Source organism: Crotalus tigris, unplaced genomic scaffold (assembly GCF_016545835.1).
Source record: "Crotalus tigris isolate CLP2741 ecotype Arizona unplaced genomic scaffold, ASM1654583v1 scf7180000020588.15403103151:6194809, whole genome shotgun sequence".
Lineage (NCBI taxonomy): Eukaryota > Metazoa > Chordata > Lepidosauria > Squamata > Viperidae > Crotalus > Crotalus tigris.
Window position 1 is genome coordinate 3095865 of NW_024098092.1, and position 23572 is coordinate 3119436.

General features: G+C 45.0%; 1 protein-coding gene across 1 annotated transcript in view; it reads left to right on the top strand.

Annotated features, from left to right (window-relative positions):
• The window catches only part of SSU72 (SSU72 homolog, RNA polymerase II CTD phosphatase), a 30163-nt gene that overhangs the window by 543 nt on the left and 6048 nt on the right, over positions 1-23572 (top strand). Inside the window, exon 2 of the mRNA XM_039367275.1 lies at positions 13138-13281. Within this exon, the coding sequence (XP_039223209.1) occupies positions 13138-13281 (144 nt within the window). The remainder of the gene's footprint in view (positions 1-13137; positions 13282-23572) is intronic.

Below are 23572 nucleotides of genomic sequence, written 5' to 3' on the forward strand. Positions count from 1 at the left end.
ATCTGCAGCCTTCCCCCGGCCTGGTACCCTGCGTGGTTTTGATTATTTATTAGAATTATGTATTTATTAGAATTCTGATTATATTTATTAAAGCAATGGGAGTAGAATTCCAGTAAACTATATTATATTTATTAAAGCAATAGGAGTAGAGTTCTAATAAATTATATTTATTAAAGCAATAGTAGAGTTCTAATAAATTATATTTATTAAAGCAATAGGAGTAGAGGTCTAATAAATTATATTAAAGCAATAGGAGTAGAGGTCTAATAAATTATATTTATTAAAGCAATAGGAGTAGAGGTCTAATAAATTACATTTATTAAAGCAATAGTAGTAGAGGTCTAATAAATTATATTAAAGCAATAGGAGTAGAGGTCTAATAAATTATATTTATTAAAGCAATAGGAGTAGAGGTCTAATAAATTATATTAAAGCAATAGGAGTAGAGGTCTAATAAATTATATTTATTAAAGCAATAGGAGTAGAGTTCTAATAAATTATTAGAATTCTACTCCTATTGCTTTAGGAGCAAATGGTGGTCTACATAGATGAGCCCTCCTCCTATTTGCCCCACAACAACCCTGTCAGGTAGCCAGGCTAGAAGAGAATCCTCGCCTTGAAATGATCCTTTAGGTATGTATTGAGGCTGCGTTTCGTACCAAGTTTAGTCAGCTGCCTCTGGATAGATTAAGATTCTTTTTTTAATGCACTCACTCCACAACTTTTTGCCCCTTGGTACATCTTAGATGCTTTTGATTAAAATCTCCATTCTCTCCATTTCCTGTTTGGCATTTGGATTAGGGAAATGGCCTAATTCCAACACCAAACAGGAAGTGGGGATAACACCAAGGCAAGCTCAACTCCTGGGGCCTGTTAGGTCCTGCTTATACTGCTTTATGGCAACAGTACAGAGACAGCTTGCTGTTATTTCTTTCTGTGGTATGTTTAATTCCCTAAGTCAAGACTTTGAATTAATAATCCGTTCGGGGGCTGACCCCACTTGGCTATTTGTGAAGTTAGTTTAAATGCTGCTGCCTGGATTGGACAAAAGGTAAGACTCCCTGGATTTGAATTTAGGTTGTGGTGGTTATACAGGCACATCATCCATGTGTAGAAATTATTTTTTTTTCCCCAAGATGTTTTTTATTTCCTACCTTACATTTCCTGGTGGCCTCCGCTCCAAATAATAACCTGATCTGACTGTGCTTTGGTTTCTGGGATCACCCACAAATGTCTGGGGGTTACCACAACTTCTTTTACCCCTGTCATTCTTGAATTCCACACTTCTAGATCTGTTGCTACATCTTGCCAGGTTTCTTTCAGTCTTCCACCCCCACCTCAGCTCCACCGTGTAAATACTGACTTAAAGGAAAAGGCACACTGTTGTAATTTTAATACCACTTCCTTCATAGAATTTGTAGTTTTTTTCTTCTTTAGATTCATATCTAGGTCAGCGTGTTCTCTGTTCTCAGCCTGCCTTCTGACACAGTTGCTCAACGTTTCACATGTTTTGTTTGCTTTAGTGTTATTCAGAGCTTCCTGTGCACTATTCCCTTTACAAGAGAGCTTCAAATATATGCTAACCACAATTTAAACTGAGTCACTGAGAAGTAAGAGGTGGGGGTGGCAAGTACTTCAGACTCAGAAACTCCAAAGCATTCAGTTTTATTTTGGGGGGGGATGCTTAGGGGTGGCATTTCCCTAACTCAACAAAGACTGCAGAGTCCTGGATGCTGGTTATTTGCTTGGATATTTGAATGTTACCTACCCGATTACCTAACATCATGAAATATTTGCAAGCAAACAGCCAAGCTCAGCACCAGGGGCTCAACCCCAAGTTACAAAAATTCTCTTCTGTTGACATCAGCAAGGATTGGGCATGTGAATGCAATGTTGGCTTTAGTTGGAAGAGGAAAAATGAAGGGTGGGAGAAATGGAATGGAGTACAAATATTCCTCAACTTAACAACAGTTTGTTTAGTGACGGTTTGAATTTACAAGGGCACTGGAAAAAAGCGACTCATGACCATTTTTCACACTTACGACCGTTGAAGCATCCCCATGGTCCTGTGATCAAAATTCAGGCACTTGGCAACTGACTTGTACTTATGACAGTTGCCCTGCCCCGGGATCAAGCACTTGCCTTTTTCAACCTTCTGACAAGCAAAATCAATGGGGAAGCCACATTCGCTTAACAACTGTGTCACTCACTTAACAACTGCAGTGATTCAGTTAACAACTGTGTGGCAAGAAAGGCTCTAAAATGGGGCAAGACTCACTTAACAGATATCTCACTTAGTAACGGACGTTTTGAGTTCAATTACAGTCATAAGTTGAGAACTACCAGTAGTACTTACTAGCTTACTAGAAAGCTAAACACACTTGCTTCAGCAAAGGCAATCACTTGTTTCCCAAACTTCTCATGGTATACTTTTAAATTAGGACAGTGGGAAGAAGACCAACAGGTGATCATTTTCAGACCACTCAGCTTTTCCTGTTTTAGGAGAGGTAGTATTGTGCCTGAGCTTCTCAAAGCCAGATTTTATACCGAACAGATTGTTTTTGCAGTTTCATGAGCTCTGGGCGTAAAGCTTGGTGTCTCTCGTACGTGAATCACTCAAACAACCATGCGAATTGATCAACGTTAACATAATTTTGCAACTGGTTCGTTGAGTATTTGGGTGCCACCCTAGGAGAGCCCTTGAACCCAAGATCTAACCTGATTCTTGCTCTTTTGTTTAATCTCCCTTTTTCTCCTCTGCAAGTGCAGTATTAACAGTCAGCAAAATCGGCTCCCAAATGGCACGTTCTGCCAGAACTTCTGGGTATACGCATAAGTAAAGGCGCCTGGGGGCCGAGTTGTCACTGCAAATTTACCGTGAGGCTGCCAGTAAAATAGCTGTAGATGGTACGAGGTGCAATTATATTTTTGAAGAAATGCCAGCAGAAACAAATCACGTGGAATGTATGTGTGTCGGACTTCCCAGCCAACACTAATAAGGGAGGTGGCAGGGAGTAAGTAGCTCTCAGCAAGGAGTGGCTGAGATTTTTGTTTCTGGAAACCATCGGAGGCCTGTTCCTTTGCTATTACTCCCATTTGGGATTCTTTTTTATATTTGCTTCATTAAGTTGCTTTGATATGTGATCATAACTGAGTGGCACACAGTGGATTGTAGGTTAGGAAATCTACGATTCAGACACCAAGTCTACCTGCTATGTGACTTTGAAGACCTGTTGTAGGGGAAAACTTGGTGTGTATTTTTGAATGTACATATTGGCTGAGCCAAAACTAATGGTTTGCTGCTTAATACGGAAACGTACAATGAAAGAACAAATCAGCATTAGCCCCTTTCAAACATTTCCCTTTCCAGATGTGCTGGACTACAGCAGGGGTGTCAAACTGCCGGCCCACAGGCCGGATGCGTCATGCCATGATTTTGATCACGCATCATCATTTTAGTCTCCCACAAGTCCTTTTGGAATGGCAGACCAAGAGGAATTAGAGACAGAAGGTAAAAGAGATTTCCCTCAGATGCTTGTATCAAAGTCCAAGGGGTGGAATTAGATTCCAGGTGTTTATTCTCTATAATAGTGTTTCCCAAACTTGAGAACTTTGAGACCGTTGGACTTCAACTCCCAGAATTCCCCAGACATGTATCTCTGGCTGAGAAATTCTGGGAGTTGAAGTCCAACGGTCTCAAAGTTCTCAAGTTTGGGAAACACTGCTCTATAAGAAGCCACTATCCCAGGGGTGGGGAACCTTGGCTCTTTTGTGACTTGTGGACTTCAACTCCCAGAATTCCTGAGCCAGCCATGCACTATCCTTTCTCGAGAAAAATGATTTATTTGAGGCATCCCTTGTTTCATCCTGGAATATTTCCTCTCTGGATTGCTCCTTCCTTAGCCGCAGGGCTGATGATTGGTTGCCTTTAGTGGTTCCCACCATTCAATGCAGTCATTAACTCTGTTTCTGGGTGGGGCCTTAAATTGAAACTGGTGCCAGTGGCTGTTTGGCTCAAGAAAAGGCAGATTGTCCCTGCCTGCTTGTTAATCATTATTAGCTAACAACTGTTTGCCCAGTGATATTTGCCTAGCAAATTCCCTTGCCGGGAAGTTGGGCTCTTGGCATTACTCACAAGCGGCTGAATCCAGTTTTGTGCCTAGAGAGTCTCCGTTGGTCCTTCCAAACGTTTAACAATATTGCTGACACAGACCTCAGTTCAACAGCTCATACAAAAAAACCCCCCATCTGCCTCATTTCTGGCGTAGTGGACAGAACGGAAGATAAATTAGTCCTCGGCTTAACGACCACAGTTAAGGCCAAAATTTCTAATTGAGACATTTGTTAAGCGAGTTTTACTCCCATTTTATGATCGGTGTTACTAACTTAATAGTTGTGAAAAGAAAGGCTGTAAAATGGGGCAAAACTCACTTAACAAATGTCCCAGCGCTAGAAATGTTGTGCTCAGTTGTGGTTGTAAGTCAAGGACAATCTGTAAGACACATGTTTATGAATAGATTACACTTGTGTAACTCAACGGGTTTTGCAGGCATGTTGAACTTGTTAATTGTTAATCCGGTTTCTGGCATGAGTCTGATAAAAACACATGAAACACTTGAAATGCATTTCTAAAGAGATTCTGGAAGCTGCAGAGGCTGGATTTCAAATGATCAGACTCTGAAATTTGGAAATTGAACATGCCTACTCACCAGATTGTATTTTCACAGAAAAAATAAGAGTCTTCATAGGTTATTCTGATGATTCGTACATCACGGGTTTTAGGGAAGGTACACTATTTCCTAGCTGCAACCTACAGAGAAGGACATCACGTTCCTACAACGTTTTCAATAAAAGGAGGCTTGAAATTTGCACGTGTGTGTTTTTTGTTCCTAGCTAAATTTACTACGGATTGTTGCTTTATTGCAAGGATCAGGACCCGAGGTATGGCAGATGTCCTCAAACTCTTTACTAGGGAGTATAGCTTAATGGTGAGGAATTTGTAGTCCAGTAGCATCTGATCTGCAGGTTACTTCCTTCTACTTTACTGACTGAACAAGCAGCATTCCAAGCGTATTAATGAGTAATATGGCCATTTGGGGGAAGAAGGAGAATGCTGACTTATAAATAGCTCAAGCCAATCTAGTCCACGTATTGATTGCAGTTTCCTGTTTTCCATCTGATGCCTGGGTTGGAATAGAGCAGTGGTTCTCAACCTGCGGGTCGGGATGCCATTTGGGGTCGAACGACCATTTCACGGGGGTCGCCAAACAACGCAGTCCGCCATTTTTTCCCCTCTTTTCCTTAGCTGTGCTACTCCCTTTTATTCTATTGGCTTTTGAAAGCCAGTAGAATAGACTCTCTTGAACAGAGTCTCATTCTATTGGCTTTCAAAAGCCAATAGGAATTGTCCAGGCTGTCTCTGCCCTGCTGAGCCCGCCAAAAGTCCCATTTTGCAAACGGTGGTGCACCAGTTGAGCAGTCCTCGACTTACGACCGGTTGAGTAGTCCTTGACTTACAACTGGTTGGGGGTTGCTGCATTAAAAAGGTTGAGAACCACTGGAATAGAGGAAGGTGGGGATTCTGTGTTTTGCTCCAACGCAGAATTCGTTTGGGGGGGGGTATAAATTTGCATGATCCCACTGTTGTGGTCTAGCCAGAGCTTGCTTATGATCCCTTGTGTTTATTATCCTTGAGTCCTGCTTTTTCTGCTCCCTTTTTTCCCCCTTCAAAATATTATCCATGAAGTTGGCTGGGTTGAGAAAGCGATTTCACATATCCCGGGAAGCCAAAATACAGCTTGTCGGTTTCAAGGGAGTTACAGGGTTGTGGGTGATACGTTTGACCTCTTCCAGCCAGTGTAGATTTGTGAAACTTGCCGTGACTCATTAAGTCAAACCACATGACTTTATTTGTCAAGCAATTATTAAGCAATTCACATTTAAGCAGGCCAGTGATACAGTGTCCACACCTTTATTGGGAAGCTTCATGTCTATAAGGGGGGATATTAGCATGGATTGTCTCTGTCTTTGACTTCCAGCTGTTAAATTCAAGTGATTGTCCACAGGTAGTCCTCGACTTAACGACCACGATTGAGGCCAAAATGGAGCAAGGCCATAGTTAAATGAGTTTTCTTGCCACCGTTGATGAATTGACTCATTGCAGTTGTTAAATTAGTCACATGGGTTGTTAAGGGAATCCAGCTTCCCCATTGACTTTGCTTGTCAGGTCACAAAAGGGGGTCACATGACCCCAGGGACACTGCAGCCGTCATAAATACAAACCGGTTGCCAGGCGCCTGGGTTTTGATCACGTGACCCTGGGGATGCTCCCAACAGGCGTGCGAAGAAAGGGCCTAAGTCACTTTGAAACTTGGAAGGACCACTAAATGAAAAGTGGTAAGTCGAGGACTGCCTATATTGTGAATTGCCGTTCTCTGCTTTAGACGTCCCAGCAGTTTTATTCTCCAAACATACCCCAAATAGAAGAGATTTTGAATTCTATAGGCCTGTACCTTCTTCTCCATCATTGGCAGCGATCCCTTTATTTCTTGCCTGTTGAGTTAGGATAGAGTTTGCAATTCCTTGTTCCAATCAGTGTGATTTTTTGGGGCTGTGTTTCTCCCCACCCCCGCCACCTTATCAACATGCCAGGAAACAGCAGCAGTCTCCCCCTGCTGAATATATAGAACTTGAAAACACAGTTCTCTCTTACTAGAAGGCTAGTAAGAATATTTAAGGGGTTTGCTCAGTCCAAAGGCTTAATGCTGTTTCTCAAGGATGCCAGTCTGATACGTCCCATGCTGAGCCCAGAACGCCGTCTTATAATACTCACTTGGCTACCAGCACTGCAGGGTCAACGTTGGCAAATCCATGGTTCGCTTTCCCTATCCAGGTAGCGGACCCTGCATAATCGAGGGAAAGGTTTAGATGGCCAGGATAGTGGGATAGTGATCGTATTTCGGGTTTTACATTGTTGGCGCTTTCACAAAATGGCCCATCTACCAGAAGGCAAACTGGCAGCATTCCACGACCCACCCAGAGCAGAGAATCTAGTGGGAAATTGTTCCAAGCTCACAATCTGGAAATCGCTAACGTTCTCCTTGGCTTCATTTCAGTATCAGCTGCCTCCAGTCTGCCAGCCCACCAGTTCTTCCGGCTGTACAGAAAACCCCAAAGGAGAGCTATCTGCTTGATTAACCTTTTCATGAGTTCAGCACTCAGCTTCATGAACTGATTCTGCCCACCTTACTATGCAGGGACTTTGGCAATAAGCGTCAAAAACCCAGCCTGTTGTTTTCCACTAGCAGCAAAAGTTTCCATGCGTGTTAGGTTGTACTTTAGCTTTCTTAACCAAGGTCGGTGCGGTAGCTAAGGTGTGGCAAGTAGACTCCTGTCTCAAGCCAGCTTTCTCCAACCGGGAGCTCCTTGAGGTGGGTCAGGGGCTACAGTGCTCAGACTTCAGCGTTGATTTGACATTGTCCAATATAGGGTGTGTGTCTTGCATGATGACCTTGAAATGACTCGGTTGAGTAGACGGTCTGCAGATCATTTTGTCTGTGACTTCCAAAAGCAGTGGCCCATTTGTCCGTTTCGTGGGGAAAGCTTTTGCGGCTTCACACCAACACCCTTTGTTGTGTCAAAGCTGTGAACCCCAGATCTCTGGTATCCAAAGAGGAAAGGCCGCCACCCTCTTCTGTCACTCGTGAAGGCTTATAACCGTGAAGGCTTATAACCGCCAGAGACGAAGCACAATTGAACAAGCTTAAAGTGCCGAGTGTTTCAGTTGTCAAAGCAGCTGTCCATCTGGAGCCTGACTCACTTCCTAAAATTAGCCCTGTCATTTGCATTCGGAATGAGACAAAATGTTCTCGCTGGAATTCTCAGTTGATGGAGCAAGCATTGTGTTAGTTTGGGGTGCGTGGAAGACAAACGGTGGCGTTTCTGAGAGTTGGTTTCTGTTGCTGGTCCTTGCTTTGAGCAAAAAGAAAACAGGTTCCTTCACAGGAGAAAAAAAACCCCATTTTAACAGAAAAGGCTTAGTTTCCTGCATGCTTTCAAACAAGGGGGAAAATGAAGGGTGAAAACGGCTAAAAACACTATTTGGCACTCGGGCATAGAAAAGTGTTTCCTTCTCGGCGGTTTGTTAAGATTTCAATTTATTCTCCTGAGAGGGGATAGCCAAAAGGAATGGGCTCTGCTCTGAATGTTTTCTTTTTTTTTTTTTAAATAACTGGGAACAACAAGCTGCTGTCCGAGGTCTCAGGACAGCAAGATGGGCATCAAGTAAATAAATTAATTTTATATGGCTGCCCACTCACTCTCAATGTCTCTGGATGGCTTACAAATTTAATAAATAAATTCTTCGGACTCAATCTTGGGCGTATAGGAAGAATCCCAACGGCCCGAAGAACCAAGGAACCCACTGCCTACTTACTGCCCCCCTAAGCCTGGCTTGGCTGAACCCAGCCAGGATTCTGAAACTCTAGTTTATGCTTTCATTTTGATGTATGCCAACTGGTGTACATTCAAAGTGACAATAAAGTTGTTGTGTGACCCCAAGCAAGTTATGTTTTATTCTCCAGCACAGGAGATGGAGAATCCACCAATGGGTTAGCTCTGTCTTCCTGCTCATTAGACCAAGTCAGCCAAACTTGCCACGCCCGTCCTGGGCTAGGACACACCCAGTTTTGACTTGGTCCCCAGCTCTAACAGACGGGGCAGTCTTGGCTCCCAGCAAGCAGGTTGTATTGAGCGTCAGTCCGCGCCCCCCCCCCCCTTTCCACTCTGCTACGAGGCAAGAAGGCCTCTTTGGTTTCATTTTGAGATTTGCTTCACCGGATTGCTGCGGTGGGGTTAAATAGTGGCTTTGTGTAATGCACAAACCAGGCACAGAGGTGTTAGTATCATTTAACACCCATACGTACCGTGCTGTCCTCCTTCAGGATTTGAAAATGCCATCTTAAGGAGAAGTATCTGGGCAGTGCCACAAATGTGGTCTTGAATTAAATTCTTCTTGTGAATGGAGTATTAAGTTAGATGCTCCCTTGTATTGGCTACAGTGCTGTGTAACTTCACTCGGAGCTGACTTAGGGAATCCACTTCTAAATGATAGGAGCATCTCTCTTTGGGGCTGATTATCTCCACTTTGCAGTAAATGAAAATGGGGCCTCTTTTCTCTCTGGGCAACTTCCAGCAGAAAAAAAGAAGAAAAAAAAAAAGAAAAAATTATTTGAGGAAACAGTGCAGTTGATCTGATGCCTCTTCTCAGAACTTTTGATTGACCTGAAAAAGACAAACAGCAATATGGTCTTTGAAGGGAATCTGGAGATTATGATAGAAATCAGAAACTTTGAATTAGTCCTTATCCGCTCATTGGGGGTGGGGGCTTGCCACTGGGCAATATACTTTATATATCAAAATTCAGCTTTGGGGAGAAATACCTCTTAAGCCATTTCAGCCATTTAAAATTGTTCAGCCCTGTTCATAACGTAGACCCGAGCCCTGTCCTCGAGGTGAGGAGGTAAATGGGAAACCAGGCAGACAACAGGTGCGCGGTGATGAAAACAGGGGGGGAATTGATTTAATGCCCAAGGAAATGGGGGCGGTATAAATAAATATTTACATCCCGATTGAGCGAGGTTAATTTCTGTGGTGCTGAGGTCACTTGCCCCTTCCCCAGTCTGGATGCCTTGTGGCTCAAAATTTCCAGCTGACGTAGCCAAAGGAGTCGCTGAAGTCGTGCTGTTTGGCTGAAATGTATATATGATCCTTCCATTGAATGAGTGTTTTTTTCAAGCTTCTGTTCAGGCAGTCTTCTCTGTCATTGAGATCTTGCTTGGGTGCCCAGGGCAGCATCAGTGTGTCCCTGCACAAGGTATGCTGTTGTCCCACAGGGCTTCCTTCCCTGTTCCTTTTCCCCTTTTCCTTCCAACCTAAGCTAATGAAAGAAGCAGCGTGCAAGAGCTATTCGTTTTCCAAATTACTGGGGCGGGCAAGGGCATCCAGAAAACCTTTTCAGGCAGGGCTGAGCAGGACAGAAATGGTTCTTAGTGCTTTGCCCAGAAAGCCAATGCCCAGGCTTCTGAAGTTGGCACGATCTTCTCTGTTTTAAGTTCTGAAGCTCAGCCTTGTTCCTTCGCCTTCCTCTTTGGTGAGACGGGGAGCTATATAAATTTTATTAATAAATTCTAAAAAAAAAAAAAAGCGTTCTGTAAGACTGATTGCACTTCTGTGCTTGAGAACATTTCCATCCAACTTAGAGATTACAAAAGTTTCCCTGATGTGCAGCTTGTCAAGAGGGGATATTGCTTGGGCAGTGGGTTGGGGCCCGTGCTGCAGTCTTTGTAGCATGTTACAACTTGGGGGTTCTGGCGTCTCCCATGAAAAGAGGCCGCAGCTGTGTCCGCAGTGCCACGTACGTGATTTTCTCAAATGTTCGTTGTCCTATATTGCAAGAATATGGGTTGTGGGTGGGTGAAATGGTACCAAAACCAGTAACGCACCTCTTTTTTATAGTATTTTTTTATACCGCCCCAAACTAACCAACGCTGATTGTCCACAGCAGCAGCTCAGATCCTGATACAGTCTGGGTAGACCCATTGAGATTAATGAAACTAATCTCCATTTTGCATTACTTTATTCACCTTTGTTTTGCTGCTTGTGTTGTGTAGGATGGAAATCTGAGTATGGCTCAAAGCAGGCTTCAAAGAAGAGACTAGTCCACTTTATTTTTATTTTTTAATAAAAATGAGCTATGGGAGTTGTATTCATTTATAGTTTGTACTTGTTTTGTTGTGAAATGTAAAAAATCTTAGCAAGCAGGTCACAGAGCTCTATTTATAGCATGTGCTTGCAATTTGCGTGCTAAATTTATCCAGAGTTCCTTGAAATGATCACAGATGTAGAAATGGAACTATGATCATAAACTGCCGGTAGCTAGTTAGTTTCTTCTTTGCTGTATTATATGAGTGCAGATGGTTGGGTTAACTGGATTACTAAACTCTGGGTGTGAGGCCCTTGTGGATGAGAAGGCAATTCTGGAGCCAAGTTGGCTTTGAAGGGTTGATACCTTGGCACTTCTTAGGTGAGTATGTTACTCAGTTCAGACACCTTCAAACAGCCTTTTGTTAAGTGGGTAATTAAAGGATGTTTATACTTGGCCTGCAAAACTCAAGACAGTCACCAGGTGACAGCAAAGAGCTACACAAACCTAACTCTTTTCCACCATCTAGCGCTTGTTTTAAGCAATGCAGTCCAAATAAGGCTAGCAGGCCCCCAGTTAGGAAAAAAGTTTATTCCTGCCTTGAGCAGAGCTAGACTTGCTTGACTAAAATGTTCCATTCTGTTGCTGAAAGCCCGGCTGTTGATGGTTAATTAGGCTTAAAAATTGTCCAACTTTTTAAGTGAAGGGACAATGAATACATTTGACTGGAGGCAGCTATTAGTCAACATATTAACATGGACAGAGATTTGCTGCTTGGGTGAACAGGAACGTGTAGGCTTTATTTAAATTAGAGGTTCTTTTACAGAGCGAAGAGAAAAAAATACTTCTCTTGTACAATTCACATTTCTTGGGTCTTTTTTCAGGAGTCATAACAGCCGAGGAGCTCCTGAGCATATCAAAACTAGGAAGTAGCTTTATAAATTTAATTAGAGAACGCAAGGACCAAGCAGAACACCCATCAAAACTTAACCGTGGCCAGTGGGCAATCTTAAGTAGGCTAGCCCTCTTCTGCAATGTTACGCATGCTTAGACACACCACTGCATATACACATGCAGCCATGATTTTTTTTAAAACTGTCGTTTGTTAAAGGAGCCATGATGTCAGGCTGGCCTGCAGTTTAACGATTGCACCAAGCCCAAAGCAAGCTACATTATGGCTTCAGCTAATCAGCATCTGTACAGCAAAGCAGGATTATCCTTACAGTTGCAGCTCAGGTGTCTTATTTGAAGCTAGTAGCTGACACTGAGAGTGGAGGAGGGGGGGACATGGAGGGATGGAAGGGCAAATTTGAAAGCTTTTGGGGGGGGCAATCTCTTTGACGCCAGGAACAGTAGGCACTTGTAAGAAATGTGCACTTTACAGGCAGAACTGCTGGGAGTGACAATGTTGGAAACTTATTCCCAGCCTAGGTGAAGGACACTCGGTTGGGGAACGACGTCTTGGGGTTTTTTTGGGGGGGGGGGGAATCAGCATTTAGATCAGCCAGGCTACAATCCGAGCCAATTGTTCTAAAAGTGGCCTCAAAAGACACAGCCGCCCAGATCTGAAGAAGAGTTGAAAATTGCTTTCCTGTGTACAACCAGCCCTGGTTAGCGTTTACGCAACTGATGCTTTTTGGGTCCCGCTGAGATTCATTAATGCAGTTCCAAAGAGCCCACTTCCTGCTCCTGGGGAGCCGGGGAGCGCCTTAGGAAATGACAGAGCCAGCCACAAACAAAGAACGCGCTCTCAGACTTACGCTCTCCTGCCCAATGACTCCGCCGATTTGCCGGCCGATGCTCCAGTTCCTTTCAATTCCATCCCTTGCTTTTCCCGTAGTTCTGAATAGAGGCAAGTAAGGGAATGAAATGAACAACAACAAAAAGCTGTTCAGATGCCGAACGAAAATAGAGAATAAATCTGCCGCTGGACCGGTGGGGCTGTGGATTTGCAACGCTCTTAGAACAAGCCTAGAAGGAAACCCTGTGAATGAACCCAGGGAATGGGGAAAATGTTTGCCTCTGGCCAGGTTGCTTCATCTCGTCCGTGCTGGGTCAAGCAGCAACAGCTAACCGTAGATAATCTGTGTGTGAGAACCAGAGGATATGGTTTTATTTCTTTTTTTAAGAATTACATGCCTAAAGTTCGCAGCGAACAGCAGGGGAGGTGGGCAAATGCTCCTGTTTTGAGAACTAACCAAGATCTGGACTTCCAGTATTTTATCTTGTTGTCACCTTAAGTGGTATCCGATAGCTGTTGTCAGAGTTCCCCCTTAATGTAAGTTAAAGCACAAGTAGATACCGTTGGGATTATAAAGCAACACAATCCGCGAGTTGTGGAATTCGGGTCGTGAATCGTCCAATGTGGTGTCCATCAGCCCAATTCCTCTGTCCAAACTAATGGCGATCTCCCCCCTCCCCTTTCTGTTTTCCAGCAAACGTGGTTTCAGCGTCCGATCCTTTGGCACCGGGACTCACGTGAAGCTGCCAGGACCCGCCCCAGACAAGCCCAACGTTTACGATTTCAAAACGACATACGATCAGATGTACAGTGACCTCCTTAGGAAAGACAAAGAACTGTATCCCTGCGGAAGGGCTTTTCACAGTCGTGCTCTCGGCTCCTTTTCCGAGGCGTCTCTGTGCTCCTTTGCATAAGGAACACGTGGCTACTTGACTCTGGCCAAGTCTGGTGTTTCCAGGTCTCAGCAGCAGGTGCTTCACACAGTAGAAAGGTCTCCTAGCGCCACCACCCCTTAACCGCCACTGAGTAGAGCAGTTGTGCAACAGGTTGGTTAGAGCAAAGGGGGACACCGGTGTCTCTCTTGGGGTGCGATTGCCTTGCTGTGCCGATGACACTAGGAGCCCCTCGGTCTTTGGAAAGGAAGGGCCTATCAGTCATAGTGGTAATAAATTGGGAGACACGGCCTTGAACACGAGCCTTGTGGTTGAGAACAACCTTACTTTCACCGTCCTTTTCTTCTGCCTTGGGAATGCTTCTCTCCGTCAAGTCCCCGAGGCTGTAGGCTTTATGGCTTCCCCACATAGAATCCCAGGCTCATATTTTGGTTCCTTCATAGAGGGCTGGGCTAGATTTTTGTCTAATTCCCCGGGGGGGGGGGGGGCTGTTTAGCGCAGGCAGACTGAGCTGAGGCACCCCATGGTTCGTGTGTGAGATGACTTTCTGATCATCTGAGCTGCCTCTTCTCTGAGCCTACTCGGACTCAACATTCTCTTCATCCTCGCTTCTCAGATCCTCGTCACTTTTTTCATGCCATCTTCCTCCAGGACCAGCTAGTGAATTGCTTTGCTGTATAGTCTAGTCAGGATAGCTGCCCTCCAGTTTCTTTCTCTCCCTTCCCCCTCCCCCTCGTGTCCTTCAAAAGAACCTGGAGAGAGGTAGACTCCCCCATTTGATCTGGGGTGCTGGGGAAGGCCCCTTCCCTGATCCAGGAGATGGATCGGGACAGTGGCTCCCCTAAGAAGGACGAGCCTTGCTGGATTCAGGGCTGTCTGAGATTTACATTGGAGCTTGACTTGGGGGCAAAGCGTGGGCTTTGCTGCAGGTTCCTCTAGGACGCCCAAGTCTTTCAGTCAAGGAAGCAGGTAAGAGTTAAGCTGTCTCATGATCTGGAAGAAAGATCCTGGCTCCATCCTTCCGGGACAGCCGGACAGTGGTTGCCTCTCTTCAGCTCTTGTCCTTCAGTGCAGACATCTTGCGGTCTAGTATCCCGCTCGGCCTTCTATCAAGCACCTTTCAGGGCTGAAGACCCAGTTGGGGGAACCAATAACAGGAGTTTGCTAGGCAGGCAGCATTTTTTTCCCCAGAATCTCAGCCGACAAAACTTTCCCCCAAAGCTCCTGGTCTTCTGAGGCAGGGAATTTGGTACCCTTTAGATGGCATGCTTGCTTGGAGAAGGGCTTCTTTGTCTCAGCCCCTTCTGCTCAATCATGTTGTGTAATTTCAAAACCAAGAAGAGCTTTCATATTCTTTGGAAATAGGCCCCGGGTTGAGAGCTCAACGTCCTAGAACTTCCATCTAGGTCTGTTCTATAGCTCAGATCCTTAAAAACTTTTTAAATACCATTGGCCAAGGACAGAAAAAGGCTTACGTAGGAAAAAGGCTGCCTTACATATCTCTAGATCAGTGGCTCTGTGGGTCGGGACTCCATTTGGGGTCGAACGACCATTTCACGGGGGTCGCCAAACAACGCAGTCCGCCATTTTTTCCCCCTTTTCCTTAGCTGTGCTACTCCCTTCTATTGGCTTTGGAAAGCCAATAGAATAGACTCTCTTGAATAGAGTCTAATTCTCTTGGCTTTCCAAAGCCAATAGGAATTGTCCAGGCTGTCTCTGCCCTGCTGAGCCTGCCAAAAGTCCCCTTCTGCAAACGGTGCTGCGCCAGTTGAGTAGTCCTCGACTTATGACCGGTTGGGGGTCGCGGCATTAAAAAGGTTGAGAACCACTGCTCTAGGGGCTAGCCTGCAACTCCTCTAGAATTTGGAGCTTTCCTTGGGTGTGAGTGGCGGGGAATGCTCCAGCAGAAAGCTTTCACCTCCCATCCTCACCTTTATGTGGTTCTCCAGGCCCCACCTGGCCATAGAGCTTGGGCCGGTAGGGCAGACCCCAAAACAGGTGCTTTTTGGGGGGGGGGGGCTGGCTTCAGTTGAGCTTTGCTCTGTGCTTGACTTCATGAGACCTTTGAAGGGAGGCGTCTGATCCTTGGACACTGTACCAAGCTTGTCTGCTAGGCCGCATTAGTTCTCACTGAATTGATAAGCCTGCCATTTCAGACCATGAGTGGGGTTGGAGGCTCGTGTGATGGATTCCCAGACGAATCTTTTTGACCAAAGACTGCAAGGCCCTCGGAAACAGAAATTGCTATCCTGGGGGGGCCCAATGCCTGCAGGGGACACAGCGTGCACGCTGGCTGAGGAATTCTGGGAGTTGAAGTCCACAAGTCATACAAGGGCCAAGTTTGAAGACCCCTGTTTTAGACCTTTTTGGAGCCATTGGAACCAATGGCCTTCACTATGGCTGGATTCCACCATACTGTGATAACCACTCCAATACATATCTCTCTATATATGTATATGTGTATATGTATATACATACACATATATATGTGTGTGTGTGTGCATATACATATACACACACACATACACATATACATAAACATATATACATATACGGCAGGCTGACCTTGAGCAATGTGCTTGGCTTCCTAATTAAAAGAAAATTAAATTAAAAAGACATTTGGAAAAAAAATCAGATGGGACATGGAGCCTGGAAAGCGCCACACGGGGCAATAAGAATTTAGCACGTTGTGTGAATGCAGCCGTTCTGGTTTGTGGATATAAATTCATCTAAGGAGGTTGAAGTAAGCCATAGCTTAGCAATGTGTGACCCAGCCTTAACTAAAAATGGCCATTTCCAAACAATCACACACAAATTTTGGAGGAAATGCTAAACCTTGTCTCCTCCGGTCTTTACAAGCTTCCAATTTCTCTGGACAGCCAGATGTTTCAAGCAAACTTTGGATCATGGGTAACCATGATCAAAATTCCTACAGTAGGGCGGTTATCTACACATCGTCTCTCCTGTCTGTCTCCCCCACTGAATGAGTCACAGATAACCTAGCAAAACTGGGAATCTTTTGCTTTGATGTCCATATTTTCCACATTAAGTGTGCTTTGGGCAAGAAGCTTTTTGTCATACAAATTTCCACCAGTAGCCTTGTGTAAGACCCCCTTGTTGCCTCCAAACTGCAGACTTAACATCTCAGTGAGAACTAGCACACAAAAGCTTTAGAGAAGAAAGCGGGGGGGGTCCCTTACATCCTGGATACAATCGGGCTATCCTCCCCCCAAGGTTGCAGCCTCGATAGGATGAGATCCACCATTTCCTCCCGTGCCCCTTTAAAATAATGTTAGATATATTCTAAGGATCTGCTGACTGGCTGGCTTCACTCGTGAAATGATTTGTTTGTACCGAGCACTCAAACGCCATTAAAAAAAAAATGCCTTTGGCCCCCCCTGTCCATTCTCTTGGGGTTGCTTTTTATTGGTTTTGGTAGTTCTGCTCTAGAAGGGGCTGTCTGAGCACCAAGCAAAAGAGGGGGGGCATACGGACCAGTTCTGAGGTGTTGCAGAAGACACCTGGAGGGCAGCAACTGCAAAGTCCTGCACTGATGGTCAAATGCTATGGGAGAGACCCTCCTTAAGCTCAGGGTTTGGGGAGGGAGAGCTTGGCTGAATCTGAACAGCCACAAAAATCTCCGAAAGGGGGATGGAGACTGCATCTTGAGTCAATCTGCTTTTAAGATGGAGGACGTTGCTGGAGTAGAAGGCCGCCAACGGAAGCTGTTGGGCATTCTTGGGGCCTGCTACCCTTCTCTGCTTGCTTTCAGACCGACAGTGGGTCCTCCTGAAGGCTGAAGCAGCAGACTCTTGATCCATGGGGAGGAAGAGTCCCCCCCCTTCCCCCATGCGTAAAGGAGTGTTGGCCCCTGCTTTGATTCGAGGGGATCTTCCAGGCGGTGGAGGATAATTTATGGTGAGGGTTTGGCTTCTTTCCCTGCTTCCCCTTCCAGTCCGCGTGGTCAACCAAGAAATCGTCCAGGCTACCCAGACAGGAAGCACCACAGCCAGGACCACCCGAGAGAGTAAGGTAAAAAAGCTGCTTAGAATGGCAAAATGTGTATTCCCCCCACCCGCCCACCAACCCCTGGAAACCAGCACCAAGCAACCCTTCCATTTCCCCTCTCTAGGAAGGCTCTCTGGGTTGACAGAAGTCCTGCACTACAGCTGCAAGGGAGGATTTTAGAGAAGGCTGCCCTGATCATTGCTAGTCCTCAGGAATCAACTTGTCTTAAGACAGTGGTTCTCAACCTTTCTAATGCCGTGACCCCATTTATTTATTTATTTATGAGACTTATATACTGCTTTAAGTGCAAGCACTCTCTAAGCAGTGTACACCAGTAAGCAATGTATATATATATTTACATTACCCCCAACAATCTGGGTCCTCATTTTACCTACCTCGGAAGGATGGAAGGCTGAGTCAACCTTGAGCCGGTGAGATTTGAACCGCTGACCTGCTGAACACAGTCAGCTAAAGTGGCCTGCAGTACTGCACTCTAACTGCTGCGCCACCTCGGCTCATAATACAGTTCCCCATGTTGTGATCCCCCAAGTGGGTGTGGCCACCAATAAGAGGGAGTAGGACAGCTAGGGAAAAGGGAACAAAATGGTGGACAGCATAGTTTGGCGACCCTCATGAAATGGTCGTTCGACCCCAAATGGGGTCCCGACCCACAGGTTGAGAACCACTGTCTTAAGAGAATCCTGGGAGGCAAGGTTAGAACAGAACCCTTCTTTTAAGTTTGAAGGAGAAGTAGACCCTTTTGTGAGTTGACTGGGGGAGTCTGATTCCCAAACAGATTCTAAAACATGGCACTTTCTTTAAAAGAAAAGAGCAGTGGGGTAAAAATCCAAGCATGAAGTATCGAGAGAGGCAAGAAATTAGGAGCTCAGAAAACGTGTAGGAGAGGACCAGGCTGAGCCCGAGGGAGGGGTCAAACATGTCATCAGTCATGAGTTAAGTCCAGCCCAACTTGAATTCCTTCTTAACTCCCACTAATTTTGTTTGAACATTAGTGGTTCAGACTCTTGTAGAACTGCCCGAATCTCCTGATTTCCCCTGGCGCTTGACACCGCTATTCCTTTGACCACCTTTTGCACAAACCTGTGTCTATGACAGGCTAGCAGTCAATAGGGAAGAAAGTTGCAAGGAAGATCATGAGGTAGAGTGAGCCGTTGAGGGTCTGAGCCCAGATTTGACCTCTCCTGATTGGTAATTGCAATATATTTTTTTTTAAAAATGGACCTCTGCTCCCTCTTCATATCACACAAGTTTTAAATTTGTACATAACAAGAGCAGCATAAATGGCTTTATTTTGTTTCATTTTTTTGAGATCTCAAAGGAGGCAGAGATTGCTCCCTTCATTAAGACGTGCGAGATGTCATTTTCCCATTTGGGATCCCCAACCCAGGACCAAAATTGACCAAATAGCCCATTGGGTTCAAGACTTCCTCTTCGAAGCTGTTCCACCTAAATGAGTGAGAACCACTTATTTATGGGTTTAAATTCTGATTAAGAGATTCCCTGATATTTTCACCTAGATCTGCAACTTCAGCAGTTCTGATTTTAGCCTATCAGAAGATTGAAATTATTCATCTGCCTTGAGAAAATGGGAAATCTTTCTGCGATTGTTTGCTCATTTCTGGATTTTCTCAAATTACACAACCACAAAAGAGTGTCCTGTGGTAGAATTAAATCAAGGCCTTGGTGTTTATATTCACTGCTATGTGAAACATTAGCTGGCTTTAAAAACTGCCAGGAAGTAAGGAGACACTTCCTAAATTTGGATTTCAACCCAGAAGTGTATCCTGCACCATTGGGCTGGAAAGACGCCTGCGGAGGTGACGTGTTTGAGCAAAAATTAGAGAGAGAAATGCAAAAAAAAGAAAGCTTTAATAATCAAAGCTTTTAAAATGATTTTATCTAGGTCAGGAGACTATAGTTTTCTTTTTACAGGGAATTCACAGATCCCTTTAATTGGGCACAGGCCTGGCATGGCTCTGTAATTCTTGGATGACAACTCCCATCGTCCCTTAGAGATGGGCTGGACCTCATGCAGGTTCAAAATGTGAAAGCCACACATCACCTCTTCCTGCGTGGTAGAGAGTTGACCTTGCCACTGACCTCATCAACAATAGTGGTGGAGGACACTGTTGTACTTTCCTACACAGGTGTGGGAAGAATATTTTCATACTGGTTTTCCAGAAACACCTCAGTTCATCCTTTTATTAATCATCCCACAGCCGTAATTACACATGCAGGAGACCTCACTTAATCCTGGATTTGTGTAGTAGACAGACAGGCACTGCATCTCATTTTCCCCGGCGGTCTTCCCACGCCAAGCGTGGACAGTATTTGGGTTGAGTTTCTAGAATGGTGGATTCTGAAGTTGGGGTACGCTCCTGGCCTAAGCCTACAGTCTGGCCTGGGAGAAGACCCAAGTTCTGGTTCTGTGGACCCCAAGACAAAGGACTTTGCTATGCATGCTGAAGATGTCAGATGTCCCAGACCAGGTTCAGCCTGATGGAGAAAGATCTCTGCGCAGACTTTTTGAAGCTAGTGATAACCCTGAGCCAGATGAAATGTGCTTTTAAGTAGTGAGGTATTTGATACTTGGAAGATCTTGGAATAATCGTTCCACCTTGACTCTTAGTTTCTCCCATCCGTTGCAGTGACATAACTGGTTTTCCTCCACCAGCTTTCCTCAATTTGCTGCCTTGCAGAGATGTGCTAGTTAGGAATGGAAATTGAAGCCTAGCTCATGCAAAGTCTAGTTTGCGCCGTTGCCCCCCAAAAAAGTACATTTTCAGTAACTGGGTTTAGTCATCCCCCTCAATTGCAGACTAACCATGAGGCTCTAATGTAGCTTGTTGTGCAGATCCAGCTCTTATATTTACAGGAAGGCCTTGAGTTACAGCCACAGTTGGGACTTAACTTCCGCTGCTAAGTGATGCGGTGGTTCAGTCAGTCCTCACATGACCACACCCAACTTTACCTTTTCTGCGACAGCCGTTAAGCAAGACCGCCTTCTCCGGGTGATTTTCCTTGTTAGAAACCAGATGGCATCCGTGGGATGCCGCGACTGTCACCAACATATGCCAGTTGCCCAAATCACGATAACGTGAGGGTGGGGACACTGCAACAGTTGGCTGAGGCTCAATCATAAATCACTTTTTTTCAAAACGGTAGCTAAATGAATAATGGTCGTAAATTGAGGACTGTCTGTTAAGTTAGTGAATCAGGCAAAACATGAGTTAGAAATAGCCGAGCCAGCCTTGGGCAAAGACAACTACTAAGAACAATTAAGGCTAAAACCAGTCTTGCTTATAAGAGATGAAAAGTTAGATTTAAAAAGCCTGGGAAAATAAACAGGAGAATATCTGCAGCTTGGGTGGAGAATGAGGGTGGAGGTTAAAAGTTTATTTTGAGGGTGAAGATTCCTTCTCCGAGCTTGTGGGTTGGTTTCCGAACGTTTCGTTACCAGGCTAAGTAATGTCTTCAGCGGAGTTTAAGGGATGTCAGTGTCCATGTTCTTCTGTTTATAAGGGCTTCGGGTATGGGTGTGTCAAGTGAGGGTCACACCTGAAGCCCTTATGAGCAGAGGAACACGGACACGGACATCCCTTAAACTCCGCTGAAGATGTTACCTAGCTTGGAACAAAATGTTCGGAAACCAACCCACACGCTCGGAGAAGGAACCTTCACCCTTAAAATAGACTTTTAATTCTTGCTACCTTGATAATCGGGAAGACATCTGGTGAGCCTTTTCGGTGTCACGTAATCTCTAGATGTTCTACTGCCCTTTGCCTTTGGTCCTTTCCCTCAAGACACTTCAATAAAAAGCTGCAATCCAGAAGAGAGGACTCCTATTGGATTCTCCAGGATTGCGGTTGGTTAATTGCTTTGAAATTAGGACTCTGGGCCTTTGGAAGAACCGTTTAAACCTTTTATTCTCTTGTACTTTGATTTCCTCCTTATTAACCAGAAGCAGAGGCAAGAGTCAGTCAGGGAATTGCTTCAAGTGCACATTTTGGAGCTCCTAATTGGAGCCAGGTACAGTACAAATGCAGGCCACTTTTTCTAGATGTAGAGGAAAAACACAACTGAGAGTTAGCCTTTGGGGCAAATTCTCTGGCTTTTACCCAAAAGTCAGTAGCAGATTTGTAACGCACTTCTCCGGGGGAACCATGTTCAGTTTTTTTTTTTTTTTTTTTAAAGTAAGATATCCAGAAGAAAAGCTTGGGCCTTTTGTCTTCGCCTATTTAAGAACCACATGGTTTGAACTACCGTGTTCAAAGAAAAGAAAAACAATTGAGAAAATTGTGAGACGCAAACCCCTTTTTCTGTTTTTTCCCTCCTTCTCTCTCCCTGACTTAAATGGCTTTTCCCATTATAGATTCCGGGCAAGCAAAACTAAGCAATGACATCTTGATCTGATTTTTTTTTTTTTTTTTTTTTTTTTGGGCGTCTTGCTGCCTTTGTTTCCCATGCCATCGACACCTCCGCCAGTCAAAAACGCTAATGTCTCCCCTCTCGTTTCTTCTGGCAGACTTTTTTCTTTCTGGTTTGTTGGACTTCAAATCCCATCAGGCTCAGCCAACGCAAAGTTCACCTCCGGAGGGCCCCGGGCTGGGGAAGAGCTGTTCTAGATTGTCTCCCAATTCACATGAAAGGACTGGGGAAAGAGGTCTCGTTTTGGGGAAGACAATGCATCATCTCATGGTCTTTTCCCAAGCCTGGGAAATCCACAGGTTTTCCTTGGGAAAAATCCTATCACGTTTTTCAGAGGGGAGAAACTTGATGGGTATCACCCCTGCCGGCAAAGAGGTATTGAAATGTAGGACAGCCTTCGCAAGAGTGAAACCCCCCCCCCCAAAAAGCAGTGACCGGCTAGGGCAGCTTGCATTTTCCATCTGGCCGGTTGAGAAAGAGCCAACCCGAATGAACGCCAGTCCATAAGGAGTTGATGAGGACAAGCAAAATAAGACGGTAGGAAGAAGGCTTAACATTAAAGCAGATTTCCGCAGGCTCAGCTTCGATTTTTGGCAAGCGACCCCTCACGTGGTCCTTGCTGAAATGTTGATAAGTTCTTCTGAATGTTTTGTCTCATTCCTCCTCCTCCCAGCTTGACCTTGTTCCTCTGGCCCCTTCAAGAGAGAACACATTCTCCCCCCCCCCCTCCATCGTTTGAGATAGTCCTTGGGATCTCTGGAGGCGATTCTCATAACCATCCGTTTCTTCCTGAGACTTGGCAACCTGCCACACTAACCCTATTGAAAAAGCACAGTTGAGGTTGTCCTCAGGATATGTTGCTGCTCCCAGGTGCTTTGCCATTGGTTAGGATGGCTGGAGCCAAGGTCCAAAACATCTGATTGCTTGTCTCTTCAATAGTTACCACGGAGTGTCATTTTTAAACAAAAGAAGGGCCAAAGCCAAAGCATCTCAGAAGGATCTCCATATTTTAGATTAGATGTTAGGTTTGCTCTAATCTTTCAACTGCTGAAATATCCATGTAGCATTCATTCTGGATTTTCCCCTCAAGATCCTGATTTTCCCCTTTTTTTTTGGGAAAAAAAAATGCCTTTCTCCTGATCAAAACCAAGCTCCTTTGCTTTGGTATCGTCTGACCTTGGAGGGCGCTTCCCTTTCTAACTTGGAGCCTTGCGCTGGAATAACAGCTTTCGTGTTCTCCTATCTTACATTGCGATATCAGTGTCTATTGAGATTCTCCCACGCAAGTCAGTTGGCACTTATCTCCCGAGTAGGCCTTAGGCCTCTCCTAGGAGTAGCAGACTTTCTTTGCCTCCTTTCTCTTTTTTTTTGCATACAGGGGTAACGCTGGCCTGCTTGCCCTCTGTCCCTCTTCACTGCGTCTCCCTTGTTTGCTGTGGAATTCTCCTCCTGCAAACCATTATTGGATCCAAGACATCAGCTAGGTGATGTTCATCATCCACAGGGAAAATTGGCAGTTGGGATGGGTGGAGAGGATTTACAGCAATACCCCTCCCGTTCCTACTTTGCTTGGAGACTGTTGAGAGACAGCAGTCTAGCAGATGTTGGAATTCAGTTGCAAGCTTCCATCTTCCTTCGCTTGTGGAAATGCTGGTAGCTGCAAGGACCCCTTTTTATAAGTGAAATTTTAGGGGCTCCCATGGGATGTTTCCACCGCCCCCGTAGGTTCTGCACATGGCAGGATCCCCACCTTAGATTCTCTGGCAGCTTTGAGGATAG